The following is a 14,697-nucleotide window of genomic DNA, read 5'->3' on the forward strand; positions in this document are numbered from 1 at the left end:
GTTATATATACAGTATGGTTATATATACAGTACAGTAGCTCGTCTTTATACTTTACGGTGAAGACAGAGCAAAGAGTAGTGAAACTCGAAGATCATATTTAGCCTTGGCTGATACAAGGGGGAGAAAGAGTGCAATGAAACAAATATTTGAACGGAAGCAATACATGTAATCATAGCATGGTTTAGTTCAGAGGCGTGTATATCTGCGGCCTCAACGGTGTCCCTTCTTCTTCGCTCTCCGGGTCATCTTCTGGTGTGCTGGCTCCCCACTGATGATAAAATAAGTAAATATAATAAGTTGGACTGAAAATTAGACCGTAATATCGTAACAGTGCACGAGCAATGTTACAGTTCTGAAGGTAGTACAGTAAGCCAGATATGTATTCACATCTAGATTGAAGTCAGTAAAGAAGAATACGTAGGTATTCTTCATTGATCTGCAAAAATATCGGAGCAATAGATTTCCAAGGAACAGGAAATGCCCTGATCCTTGGCTTCGGAAAACTGATGTGATCTGCAAAAATATCGGAGCAATGGATTTCCAAGGAACAGGAAATGCCCTGATCCTTGGCCTCGGAAAACTGATGCGATATAAGAGAAAAACTTGATTTAACAGACCTGTTCAGAAAGTGGATGAGCTATGAGAGCCCGGTACAGGAAGCCGGCGTACAGCAGGTTGAGAACGCCAAGAGTTCTGAGGGCTGTCTCGAAGCCCACGCACCAGGATAGTACGCCTCCCACTATTGGACCTGGAAGGAAGCATGAAATACAATTTTCCTTTTTTAAATTATTTTCATTAAACTAGCTACTTCGTTCCCGATGGAAATTCAGGATAAAATATACGTACGTTAATGGAACAGAAGAAAGGAGAGAAGGATGGAAACTCACCAAGAGCATAAGCCAAGCTCGAGGTGGCCTGCAGCAGCGCAGCCAGGTGCGGCACGTGCCGCGTGTGCCGGCGCAGGAGGGCGGGCACGAGCGCCGCGTCGGTCGCTCCGAGCCCGCAGCCTAGTATCGCGTGCGGTAGCGCCAGGCCTGACACCTGGAACATTTGGCGACTGGGCTAAATTTTTATTTGATGCCTTTTTGATGCCCTATCGCTGGGATAAAACCAGAAAAATATTATACATCTAAACCTTCCTCAGGAATTTTACGATTTATTGGTAAAAACCATACAAATATCTGTCCGGTAGATTTTAAGTTTATCGTGTTCATAGGTTTGTACTTCATAACAAATGCCGATGCGAATGTACGTACATTGCGTATTTCTTATGAGAGCTTTTATTTACCGCTATGAATAACCTAAAATATAGGTACATATATCGAATTCGTCAAAGTTCGGCTAAATGTTTCGCGATAATGAATAGCCGGCATAATGAGATGTATGGGACAAAGGTCACTCTACTTAACCATCATCTCTGTTACATTGCGTAACTCCTCCAGTTATTATTTTATCCGTCGCATCTAAATCGTCCGACCATCTTTCCAGCAGTGGGTCAGGCTATTAAAAAGATGGGTTCCTCACAGAAGTAGCCAGCGGCACAGCCAACGCGGCGAGCCCGACAGCCAGCTGCCCGGCGAGCGCCAGCCGCTCGGCGTGGAGCGCGCCGCCCAGCGCGCTCGCCGCCGCCAGATAGCCCAGGCTGTCCGGGACGAACACTACGCCAGTCTGCCAACGCTAGAACGACCACATTTATTGTCTACTAGTTGCACCTGTGTGTGGCTATGTGGCTGTATGTGGCTTAACATTCGTTGGAGTTATTTAACGTTCAAAAAATAGGTAGGTATTTATGTTTTTAATTATGCACAGTAGCGCCATTGATTATCAGACTTTTGACCAAATCTTACGGGAATCGCGTACTTTCGGTATAAAAAGTACCCTATGTTATGATACAAAGTATCAGCTACCAAATTTCATAAAAATTGGTCCAGCCGTTTAAACGTGATTACCAAACATACTCACAAATTTCGCCTTTATAATATTAATGGGATAGACGAACTTGGCTCGGATAACACCGTGATAAATTTAACACATTAACCTTCCAGGAATCATACTACATTTAAAAACCCACATCGTAATCCATTGCGTAGTTTTAAGTGCTAGTGACAAGTAATCCATTGCGTAGTTTTAAGTGCTAGTGACAAGTAGTCGCATACACACTAGTGAACCAAACTCCACAAATATGCAGGTTTCCTCACGATGTTTTCCTTCCCGGAAGCAAGTCTATGTAAATTATTATACATGAGTCAGATTGGTATACAAATTCATGGCACGAGTAGGATTCGAACCTGCGGATGGAAGACAGTCATGATCCACAGCGGCAAACACGGCTCCAGGGCCGCCATGACGCTGGTCGTCAGCAACACTGCGCCGACGCACGCGGCGACTGACTCCTTCTTGGCCACACGGAGCATGCTGGACGCTGAGCCCCATACGCCGGTCTCTGATTGGTGAATCGGCTGTAATTGGCAATGTTTATTTCATAAAAATCTATGTAAAGTTAGATAGGCGCTTTTTGAGTTTGCGTGAGGTTTTAAATGGCATACCTCACCTTTGAAGCAAGGTAAAATTGGAGTACATCACATTCAAATCCATAAAAATTGTAAATGTCCGGATTTTGACTGCCAATATAGTTACAATGGGGTTTTATAGGTTAAGTCTGACGCTCATCTATATCTATACCTAATTTGTTAAATAAATCAAAATTATTCTTTGTTAGTTGATAGTTAATCTGTAGAACTGGATAAGTATATGTCGTTTTATTGTTGCTTCTCTACCTGATTGAATTTCTCGTGGTCCAGGAACATAATTTGCATAACTGAAAGAAAAACACATAATTAGAAAAAGATAGTTGATGTGAAAGAAGTGACTTAAGTAAATAAAAGTATTAACTTACCTAAATTAGTTAACAGAGCAATCGAAATCAGAAGAAACGGGGCGCCAGGGCTCCAAAGGCTATAAGACGCCCCACCGAATGGATATCCTACCAAAACACCTGTAAAATAAAAATATTTTTTGTATCCGAAGTCCATTATACCATTTTATCATATATATCTAATTGTGAGTTGACTGCTTTTGCAAAGATCTATCCTTTAACCCAGGAGGATGTTATATCATGAACAAGATGGCACGACGTAATATCGTCTGAGGCTTAAAAGTTTAATCATGGCCTGTTTCACAGCTTGCTGATCATATCAGATGATAAAGTTTAAATGTAACGTATAAAACAGATAGTGCTAAAAATTGTGTTCCTTGTACACTTTGGATAGGATTCGATTCGGTCAAACACATCAGGTAGATTTGTTATTTAGCAGTTAGTATATTTGCAGTTTATAATATTAGTTTATATTATCAGACAGTGATGAAAAAGGCCAGTTACAGCCAGCAGTTACTGTCCTCTACAGATGCCAAACGACTATTATTTTTTTGGTTAGAGACCCCAGGTTATGGTTTGTGAACCAGACATACCTAAAGCGACAGCCCCAAGCAAAGCGCCAATTGCCTTATCCCTCTGTTCATTGGACACGGCAGCAGCAGCTAAAGCCAAGCCAGCCACACCAGCCATGGCCGCCGCCGCGCCGTGGGTGATGCGACCTGCGCAGGCGCAACACGCACCGGATGCGCCGGTGCGGCCGCTACATAGCATGAATACTGGAACATGAGGCAAATATTTTAGACCTAACTATAGCGATTGGAGGGTTTTAAGAAGCTGGATAAGGATGGCCCGAAACAGAGATAGTTGGCGTGGACGTATAGGGACCTATTACGGATATTAGTCACGGAGGGCTCTAGTCACATATAGTCTTTAGTCACATTCTAGTTCATCTAGGAATTATGGTGAGGAAATAAACTATTTATTATTAGGTTTTATGTTGTCTCCAGGAATTACTTTACGGGCCGTGGCCCGGTCCCTTGCATGGGGACATAGGTACAACATGTAGTCTCGTGAGACGTTTGTTCTAAAATGGTATGGGTCACGTCATCCAAAGCATGGCCGCAAGCACACCATGGAAATGTACTTACCATGCATTAGCCATTAGCAATGCATTAGATAATTGGACAGTTGCGATTTCCACTCTCGCCGGTCCATGCTTGCACCGATTATCTTTCACCCTTAACCCGAGCATTACTCTAGTTCATTAGGGAAGGTGGCTACCAGTGGCGGCGGCAGCTAATGTAGCCGTAGCGACTTGCAGCACCCGCGCCGGGCCATGCTTGCACACAGCTGCGCCGGCGAACGGTGCTGTGATGAGCTGGGCTGCGGCCTTCGCGCCTAGCACTAGTCCGACTATGGCTTGAGATCCGCCTACTGCAATATCAATTATCGTCAAAACTCATTTATCTAAATCTTACACTTAGTAGTGGATGGACTATGGTTGAAAAAGATCGGACAGGAAAATTGTTTTGAATTTATTATTGTTATCTTACATAACATATTGCATCTTTTAGACACAAATGAATTTGTTTCATTGAAAGTAAAATTTCCCTTAGCAAGTCATATTCATTTTCTTCATAAACAGTAGGTACATAACGTTTTTGTAACAAAAACATTAACTTCCGATTTACTGAGTTCCATACATCACGGAGTCTCCCTCTCATCTGAGCGCTTTTCTGGTTTTTTCCTCAGCCGTTAATAGTTACTTTTTTATCTCCACTTCGCATGGTCTTCGGCATCCTCAGTAATCGGCCCAACGACAATTAAACTATTATACTTTTTTATTTTATTAATTTGTGAGGGCAATACCTCACCACTGCCAACAAGTCTGTGCTTGTGCAACAGCACGTGTCTCCAACTGGAGACACGTAGGGCAGCGCATTACATAGGACATATTCTGTGGAGGAGTGCTAAATGAGCAGGCATATGTGCTATAAACACACTTCTTCTTGTTCCGTTCGCTCCGACCCACTTGGGTCCGTAGTCATAAAAACATCCACGACTGCCAAGGTGAATGATGTTATACAATGACATATAATGATTGCTCTTACCAGAAGTATCCTCGACTTGAATCTGATGTACAGTACTGTTAAGGAGAATGGCCAGCGGTGCTTCATTCTTGGTCCACAACTCTAGAGCTTCGCCTCTCACCCAGTCAGGGATTATTGGCACTGGATAAACAAATATATGTTTTATTAAATGAAGGGATTATGTCAACCATGCGTAGATCATAGGGTTGTTTAGAAACCATGACGCAATCGAAGACGGAGACATTGCTATAACTACAATACTTATCTTATCACTAAAATTAATTTGAAAGGATTATATCTTAAATCTTCAAAATATAAACGTTTATTTTCCACACGGATTCCTGGCTTCCGGACATCAGCATCTGAAACTCACTATAATGGGAAAGGGAATTATACTAACCAAGTACCGTTAGCAGCACGTTGTCCAAAAAGAAAGTGAAGTAAATAAGGGCGAACGCAAGCGCTCCGTTTGTGGCGTCGCGGCCCATTTTATTGCTAACCTTACAAACCGATTGTATTATATTTTTATTATTATTATGATAATGTTTAGTTCATTATTTGTTTACAACGATGATAACTTTAGGAAGTTTTAAAATTCTGGAACCAAATGTAAAATGCTATTTATTAAGCGGCTCGTCCCGGCTTCTCTCGGGTAAAATCATAATAGGTTATACACCTCTGTCAGGAATTACACTATGTATTTTAAAAAACCCGCATCAAAATTTATCTAATTAATTTCATATAATACATGAGTCAAATTATATTTTTTTTAGCTCGACTTTAACCTTTTCTATTCGAAGAACACTCATAATCGAGACTGCGCCAATCCGCAAGTAAGGTCTGACTGAAGGAACTGGCGCAGCCGTCCAGGACCGCGGCGCATTCGGTCCGGGACACATCTGGAGTGTCCTGATAACAAGGCAAATGGGTTTTCAATCAGGGCTCAGTGAGCGTGTGCCCTAATGCAATTTTACGCTGGTGCGTTGTCAAATTGAAGTCATTTTTATTTTATGGCGATAGATTGTTGATAATTATTTTCATTTTAAAGTTTAAATTAAATAGGCGTTATACAGTGTATGCTTAGTGGATGTTATGCCTAATTTATTCGTCGTCACTCGAGCTTGACTAATAGAAGATCTATAGACTCATTAATTTCCTAGAAAATATTGAAACCTGAGTACCTACATTAGATACGTAGATTTGTTTATTAAATTTTATAACTTTTAATACAAAAATGGGAAATTTAATGCTAAAAGTATTTACCAGATAAGCTCTAGGAAATACGATACATAATATGTGTGAATGAACACGTAATTCAACAAATAAATTCAAAATATTTTGATAAAAACAGCATTCCCAAAGGAGATGGACGTCAATAGACAGTTATAGTTTATATAGACGACGACACAATAGACTTTCTTGTGGGAATGCGACGGGTATCAAAAACACAGCCAAATATTCAAAACGTGAAAGTTTAATATTAGTTTTAAATAATTATAATTTAGTATATTCAGTATTTTTTGGGTTTTTTATAGTGGAAGTAGGTAGATAGGTTTTTATTACGATGAACTAGTTTATCTAAGGAAACATTGATACCAGGTATTTACCTATTACTCATTAGTTTCCTGTCATATATACTATATGAGTATGTATGTACTTATAGCTACCATATCTAATCTCCTTAACTATTTCATTAGCGTGTAAGTACATCGCTATGCTCCGATATGAGAGCTAGAGTCGTTGATAATCAAAAATACAGAATGTTTTTTTGAATATACCTAGGTTTTCATACTAAGCCTAGTGGAAAACATGAACGTGATGCTATGACACTCCAAACACCGCAGTGCATACCACTGGCAACCCGATACGGGTCACTGGTGCGTAGCCGGCTTTTTCAGAAAGCGATTGAATCTTTTCTTGAAAGCCCCAATGTCGATACTATTAGGAAACACCGCTGAGGGAATTATTATTAGATGGTTTATAATATATTTTTTTAAATAATTAAATGGAAAACACTCAACGGCCCACACTCCAAGCTTGTGTCGCGGGTCCGATGGACACAAACACAGAAATAGGCACAAAACACCCAGAACCAGAGACAAATATTTGTTTTTATGTTAGAAGTCTATACATATAATAAAACTATGAGCTTTGTCTCTACAAAGGAAATATTAAAGAAAAAATATTATTGGCCTAATAGAAGCCAAAACGATTTTTTTTGAGAATTTTTGTCTGCCTATTACATAAAATCGACTGGATGGAATTTAATGCGGTTTTCACAGCTGTATAGCGGATAGGCTACCGTAAAATCTGGTATAGGTTTCATTGCGATATGTTGCTTAGAACCTGAGATATTAACAATAATAAGTTATTAGCGGAAGCCGCAGGCCAAATCTAGTTTAATCATGTGAATGCTGCTTTAATTCGAAACAACCTGTATTATCATATAGTTATTCTGATACAAAAACAATAACATTCGTTTAGTATACGCGTGGCGGTGTGGACATGAGCTGTGTCGTGTTGGAAACAAGCCGATAACATTGTGACAAAAATGAACTGTTTAAAGTTTATAGTGAAACATTTGTTGTTTATTTTCAATTTAATATTTACGGTAAGTCATTATGTGTTTATTATATATATATACTTATGTATAATTAAAAGTGTTTAAGTAGGACAACAGATAAAAATACGTTTAACTATAGTTATACGTATTTTTTACGACGTATACGTCTTGCATACAAATATGATTTTGGCGGCCCTTAGGCCACAAACTGGGCCCTTTACCCTTCGCTTTACTATCTATTCACATATGTATGCTAAAAGCTATGACACATAATCAACGATGGATCATATATTATTTTTTTATTAGGTTCTCTTTTTTTGCAGCTCGTAGCCCTGGCGATAATAGGCGTGGGCAGTTACGCGCTGCACTATGTAAACCACAACGACATCTTGGCAAACCTCACTGCAGCCGGTGACGTCACCATTGCTCATGACTTCAGCCCGAGCGTCTTGAAGTTCGCCTGCATATCCGTCATCGTGCTGGGATGTGTTGTATTCTTGGTCTCCTTCTGTGGATGCTGCGGATCGATTTCTGAGAACAAGTGCTTGATTTGTTCGGTAAGTTTCTTATGCATTTGCGACCTCCGTTGTGTGATGGTAACCCACTCCACTACAATAATAAATAAATATGTACCTACGGACCGAGATTCTCACTGAGAGTGGTACCGGTGAAACTGTACTTATCCCGCGTATTCCACCCATTGCGACTTTACGTGGCTTTCTCCAGGGTGAGTAACTCTTCAGGTCGAAGGAAAGACCCCCAATATAGTATAAAAAAAATTCAATCTCTAATGATTTTGACTCCTTACCAAAAATTGTTCAGCCACGCGAACGAAGTCTCGGGTATCAGCTAGCAATAAATAAATATGTATGGACAAATCACACAGATTGAGTTGGCCCCAAAGTAAGTACGAGACTTGTGTTATGGGATACTAACTCAACGGCACTATAGGTATTTTATAACATATACAGATAAACATCCACCTGCAACAGATATTTGGAGGTCCTGGGTTCGATTCCCAGGGCGGGTAATTAGTTATACCGGTGATCACAAAAAAATTGACTGCGGTTCTGGGTGTGTGCCCGTTTTTGTGTTTGTGTCCAATGGATCCGCGATATTAGTTTAGTGTGGGCCGTTGAGTGTTGTCCATTTTATGGGTCTACATGAATGGTTGGCAACCTTTTGTTCCACCAGTTATGATCAATATAACGTACATTATGTAGTTTATATGTGGAATTAGTCATTTGCACTTGTAAATTACAAAGTGATCAAAATAAATAACAAAGAAAATACCTACACTATCTATACCTGATGATGTTTACATTTCTGAATCAAACGATAATCATTATTTTATTATACATAAGTAAGTATTACGCTTCAGATTACAAATAAATGTATATATTTCAATCATCATTCTATTTCAATTAAGCTTTATCGGGGAATTTCCTTAAAGTTTAATTATAAACTAACACGAGTAACAACTTTATTAATCAGTAAATAACTAAATACCTACCTATAGATTAGAAATCAGCTTCACCCCGATATCCATAAAACGTGTAGCGACGTGTAGGAATGACGTGTTTACAAAAACTTTCATTCATTTTGTTATGTCATATTGAATGCAGCAGCAAGATCTCTCTGACGACAATAAAAGCTTGTGACAAAAATGTTTTTTTTTTAAATAAATAGTTGTTTAGACTTTTTTCGATTTGAACATTTTATTACCTCTTTAATAATGTCATAACGAACATGTCAATATAAAAAAATCATAAGGACGAGTGCCCGTGCGTCGTAAAGTAGGTATAAAGATTCAAATTTAGAATTTCGTAATTGATTTGTCAGATTTGTTTTTAATTACAGTACGCGATAATTATGCTAATACTGGCTGGTGGCAGCATCCTCGTGGTCGTGATCAGGAGCTCGTACGTCGACGTAGCTGACAAGTTGGTGAAGGATTACCTACACGACATTTTCTACACTCCTCCGTACCCTATCGAAGATGAGACTATCAATGGATTGCAGTTCGCTGTAAGTCAATATATTGTGGTTCCTTCTCTAGAATAGAAACATTAACATAGCAAGGAAAAACAAAATTTTAATTTGAAACACCCCTTTCTGATAACATATTGTAATCTGACAGATAAAACTAACAGCTAAATGAATCTGTCCGATGTGATTGGCGAGTTGGCCCAATCCAACACTTACTAGCGAAACACAATATTCAAAGGTACTTATGTTACTTATAGGATTGGATATTATATAATTGCATAGTGACATCTAATTTTGCTTTATAATATATTCATCATAATACATATAATAAAATTGAAGAAAGGCCAAATTTGTACATTGGATATATTTTTTTAATTCTTCATGGAATATACTTAGTTACTGATATAGATGACGAAAATATAGTTTTGGAAATTTTTGTCTGTCTGTCTGAACGCGCATCACTCGAAATCTACTGGACCGATTTGCTTGAAATTTGGTATTTAGGTACTTTATATACCGGGTTAACATCTTAGATATATTTCATCCCGGTCAATAGTCAGGTTCCGGTAGGATAATTGAAAAACTAATTATGAATCAAAAATGCCTCGGAATCTCGGGTTAACATCTTATATACATTTCATCCCGGAAAATGAGGAGGGTTCTGTAGGAAAATTAGATAAATTTCATCCTGGTAAATGGTCAAGTACCCGTAGGATATTTTGATATTTCTTTTATCTATGTTAATACTCATTAAATTTATTTTATCTAAGTTAATATTCCATATCCTCCTGTTGATATCGTATGAGGCAACTAAGGGACACTAAGCTTGGCAGGCTGATAAGCAACAATACGGTTGACGTCAGGCAGATTTTAAAATTACATCAGAATCTTCAAAATTCAATCTTCAAAGGTCAATTTTTAAGCTGACCCCGGTCTTCACGGCATCACAGCCCCGAACGACACTACATGCGGAGATGAGAAAAAAGAATATAAGAGAGTGTGACTTTATTTTGAAACAAGTGACTATTTTACAGATAAAATGCTGCGGTGACTACGGTTCGCAGTTTTACAACGGCACGACTTTAAACGTTGACGAGCACGTCTTAGAAGCTATATACGACAAGCTAAACATCACCGGAATCGGTCTAGTCTCTCCCAGCTGCTGCTCCACAATAGATTTGAGGTCCTTCTTAGATGACCCTCAGAATTATCTGTTGGATGAGTTCCAATGTACCATTGACGATTTGTACCAAGAAGGCTGCGTGCCAAAAGTGTTGGACTTTGTTTCGGTCGTTGAGAAATATATTACAATTATTTTTGGTGTTATCGCTGGAGTCACGGTAAGCAATACTATAATCCACTAAACATCCCACTAATATTATAAATGAATGCAAAATCTACTGGAGCGATTGTTATGAAATTTAGTACACGGTTAGAATATAACTTGGGATAATACGTAGAGTAAATCCCGAAATGTACTCTAAATCCCGAAATTCCCACAGGAGCGAAACCCCGGGGCGCAGCTAGTAATATAATATGTAATACTATATTCACTTCCTGCTGATATTGTAAATGCGAAAGTTTAGATGGACGTGGGGATGTTAGTTAACTAAAACAGACCCGCTGGTGTTGGGAGATGTTAAGAGAACCGAACGAGGAGAACTGGGTATTCTCTAGCTACAAACTCTGCGAATGTGGTGCTGTCCAGTCAATGGCTCTATGCCAAGCACTGTCTCACTTCTTGTACCATGGAGGTCCTCTACAAGGCTAAATAAAAGTGGCTACACACTTCTAGAGCCTGAATTACCCTTAGGCCAATCAGGTTAAAATGTTATTTGAAAAAAAAAACGTATTTATAATATAATTATAAATATACATTGAGTTGACACACACACACACACACACATCACACAGATTGAGTTAGCCCCAAGGTAAGTTCGTGACTTGTGTTATGGGATACTAACTCAACGATACTATATTTTATAACAAATATATAAATAGATAAACATTCAAGACCCGGGCCAATTAGAAAAAGATCATTTTCCATCATGACCCGACCGGGGATCGAACACGGGACCTCTCGGTTCAGAGGCAAGCACTTTACCACTGCGCCACCGAGGTCATCATTTAGAGTTTATGTTCATTTTGAACATATAGAAATATCATAAGACGCCTGTACTAGATGGTTATAATAAAGTGTAAAGATTTTTGATAAAAATAGTGATAAAATGGCGATACGTATCGATATCATGTACAACGAATATCTATACCTGTACATGATAAGATATTAACGGTTGGATTGGAGACATTGAAATTGACAAATCATATAAGATCCATACTTAATATTGTAAATGAGAAAGTCTGTCTGTCACGCTTTCAAAGCTAAACCACCTGCACCATTTTTAATGAAGATTGTATTCTTCATAGTCGTATTCCTCATGACTGAGGGGCGTGGTCTTTACGTGGAATTAAACACACACAACAACTTCCTTGGCATTAGTAATGGAATGGTTTGCTATTGCCTTCTCCATTTCATACACACAAGTTAATAATCAACCAGTGTGCAGGTTTCCTCACGATGTTTTCCTTCACCGGAAGCAAGTGGTGGCCGATGAAAACTACTAGACATGAGTCAGATTGGTATACAAACTCATGTGGCACAAGTAGGATTCGAACCTGGGACCTTTCGATCCACAGGCTGGCGTCTTAACCATTACACCACCACCGCTTCCGAAGATCTGAATTTATAAATCGACTACTTAAAAAAATATCCCTGGAGAAATAGTAAATTGCAAGCATATATCTTACGTACAGACAACCACACATCATCAACCTCTATGGCGCGGTAATAGCGACGAGTTTGCAATGAATTTGGGTAGGTTGATGACATTCGTGTATTATAAATGCACACGACACATTATGCAGCGGACTGTGCGGAAAAAATCAGAAAATATTACTTACAAAAATTAAAAGAAATTAAAAGGCATTCTGAAATCAAATTAAAATTTTACATTCTGAACTTTTTGTAAAATCGGTTATTCTCCATTAACAATCTAAAGAAGATTGTAAACTGTGAAATTTTAATTAAGACGATTTAAAAGAGCTAAATAAGGATGAATTCCACTGTCGGTTTTGACATTAACTTTAACGTGCGCAGAATAACGCAAATTACGCCATTTCGTCTAAACGTCATCAGCGCACCGGTTAAGTCAACGTCAAAATAGCCGGTGCAACTCACCTTAAATATTGCCACTTCAGTAAATTATACACCAAATCTATGTGACCGTCACTCCATTTATGATTTGCTGGATCTCTTCACTGATCGCTTGCAATCTCTTCCAGTCGCAAATAAAATACAATAAGAGGGAAAAAAATCGGATCAACAGTAGTCAGTCACCTTGATATGATAGCATAGGCATTTCATAAGTACTATGAGGACAACTGTTGACGTATAATCTACAGAACAAAAGTACTCTACTAACCCGGCCCCCTTTCCATTAGCACAACACAGTTTAAGACATCGTATAAGTAACACAGTATACTGCTGTTTATCCTATTATATTGTCGACCTCAGTGGCGCAGTGGTAAAGCACTTGCCTCTGAACGGAGAGGTCCCTTCGATCCCCGATCGGGTCATGATGGAAAATGGTATTTTTCTAATTGGCCCAGGTCTTGGATGTTTATCTATATATGTATTTGTTATAAAATATCGTATCGTTGAGTTAGTATCCCATAAAACAAGTCTCGAACTTACTTTGGGGCTAGCTCAATCTGTGTGATTTGTCCTAATATATTTATTTTATGTATTTATTTATTCATAACTACCACAGATCCTTGAGGTTAATATATATGTCTGTGATAACCACATTTTCTCATAACAGTGACGCATAATTTTTAAGCATAATAGGTAGTATTAAAGCATAACTTCCAAATTATTTTATTTTTGTCATCATGTAATTTTAGAACCCTCACATGTAAATTAACCAACCTACCAGTTCACTAAAAAAACATGTATTGTTATTTGTTATAAATATATATGCTAATTAAATATATAAGTATGCTAAAACCGAGTTGTGCGAATAATTCCCTATTTAGGTACTATTATGACCTAATGACCATGTCTAAAAGTAAAAACTGCGTTTAATTATGTACCTAACATCTCTTTTTCCAGTCTGTAAAAAAATATTTCTGGTTCAGTTCTGATTTTGAATATATATTGTTTTTTTTTTTTGTTTCAGGTATTGTCGTTCATACTCGGGTTTTACATGTGCTGTGCGATCAAACCCAAACATTCCAAATATGACAGATATTGAATTCTCGAAACACGAGAATGTGGTAGACAGGACCCAGGACTCCTGCCTAATGCGTGAAAAAAAAACATTTATTCGCGGAAGTTTATAACGCGCTAAACATATATTTATAATACAAGTCAATTGTAAATTAAAATGTATTAAAAGGAATGGAGAGGCATTCATGTCCTTATATCTTTTGGCTCAGTTGAAGTATATAAGATACTACATATTTTAGTGAAAGATCTGTGATATCTAATTCTACTTGGGTACGTTATGAGGCTGTAATACAATATCGTACTAAAAAATTTTTTGGATGCGCGTCGTCAATTTAATATTTTTGACATTTGCGCTACTTACCTAAGTAAATAATTTCTTAGCTCGCTGTACATTAGAATTTTATTTATTACGATAAAAACAATTTTTAATATAAGTATATGTATATTTTTATGGTTTGAGTTTTATTATTCGCTATCTCCATATTCACTTACAGTATGGTCGTCTTAGTGGGATATCTCACGATTGTCTAAATAAATACGTGGTCCAATATACCTAAGGTCTTCTTACGAGTCTTACCATATAAACAATCTCCACTGTACTTATTGTTGAATCTTGTTGAAAATAAGTAATAATAATCAGTGTAATGTAAAACATTAAAGTAATTTCTTAAAAAGTAAATTTTTTAAATTTATTTTGCTATAAAATCATGGTAAGATTATTATACGGGTGGTGTTGAATTTGACGTTTGGAATTTGACGTTTAATTTATCCCCGGCAGAAAATGGCAAAGTACGCCATTTTGTCTAAACGATCGCGCCGCGCAGGTTAAAGTTAACGCCAAAGTTGACTGAGGTGACTCACAATAAGACGTGTAGGTAAAAACTGAGTTTA

The 14,697-nt window shown here is 38.0% G+C and overlaps 2 protein-coding genes across 2 annotated transcripts; one reads left to right on the forward strand and one right to left on the reverse strand.

Moving 5' to 3' along the window:
- Positions 1 to 157: 157 nt before the first annotated feature.
- LOC128680773 (synaptic vesicular amine transporter-like) lies at positions 158 to 5,739 on the reverse strand. Its single transcript, XM_053764172.2, has 11 exons — positions 5,367 to 5,739; positions 4,988 to 5,107; positions 4,158 to 4,310; positions 3,470 to 3,652; positions 2,898 to 2,996; positions 2,779 to 2,819; positions 2,290 to 2,460; positions 1,526 to 1,678; positions 889 to 1,042; positions 619 to 749; positions 158 to 269 (listed from the first exon to the last, which is right to left on the reverse strand). The coding sequence occupies exons 1-11, from the start codon at positions 5,452 to 5,454 to the stop codon at positions 183 to 185; spliced, it is 1,380 nt and encodes a 459-aa protein (XP_053620147.1). The 5' UTR covers positions 5,455 to 5,739; the 3' UTR covers positions 158 to 182.
- Positions 5,740 to 7,442: 1,703 nt separating this feature from the next.
- On the forward strand, positions 7,443 to 14,257 carry LOC128680858 (23 kDa integral membrane protein-like). Its single transcript, XM_053764323.2, has 5 exons — positions 7,443 to 7,577; positions 7,853 to 8,086; positions 9,390 to 9,557; positions 10,553 to 10,858; positions 13,757 to 14,257. The coding sequence occupies exons 1-5, from the start codon at positions 7,518 to 7,520 to the stop codon at positions 13,829 to 13,831; spliced, it is 843 nt and encodes a 280-aa protein (XP_053620298.1). The 5' UTR covers positions 7,443 to 7,517; the 3' UTR covers positions 13,832 to 14,257.
- The last annotated feature ends 440 nt before the right edge of the window (positions 14,258 to 14,697 follow it).

This window comes from Plodia interpunctella, chromosome 25, assembly GCF_027563975.2.
Source record: "Plodia interpunctella isolate USDA-ARS_2022_Savannah chromosome 25, ilPloInte3.2, whole genome shotgun sequence".
Taxonomy (NCBI): domain Eukaryota; kingdom Metazoa; phylum Arthropoda; class Insecta; order Lepidoptera; family Pyralidae; genus Plodia; species Plodia interpunctella.

What these genes read in the sequence shown, in the direction of transcription:
- LOC128680858 (XM_053764323.2), top strand. Translation starts at nt 7,518, where the DNA reads ATGAACTGTTTAAAGTTTATAGTGAAACATTTGTTGTTTATTTTCAAT. An exon ending in TTTTCAATTTAATATTTACG is followed by an intron (nt 7,578 to 7,852) that starts GTAAGTCATTAT and finishes CTTTTTTTGCAG; the next exon opens with CTCGTAGCCCTGGCGATAAT. An exon ending in GTGTTATCGCTGGAGTCACG is followed by an intron (nt 10,859 to 13,756) that starts GTAAGCAATACT and finishes TTTTTGTTTCAG; the next exon opens with GTATTGTCGTTCATACTCGG.
- LOC128680773 (XM_053764172.2), bottom strand. Translation starts at nt 5,454, where the DNA reads ATGGGCCGCGACGCCACAAACGGAGCGCTTGCGTTCGCCCTTATTTAC. An exon ending in TCAAGTCGAGGATACTTCTG is followed by an intron (nt 4,311 to 4,987) that starts GTAAGAGCAATC and finishes TTGATATTGCAG; the next exon opens with TAGGCGGATCTCAAGCCATA. An exon ending in CTGTGCCGCTGGCTACTTCT is followed by an intron (nt 1,043 to 1,525) that starts GTGAGGAACCCA and finishes CAAATGTTCCAG; the next exon opens with GTGTCAGGCCTGGCGCTACC.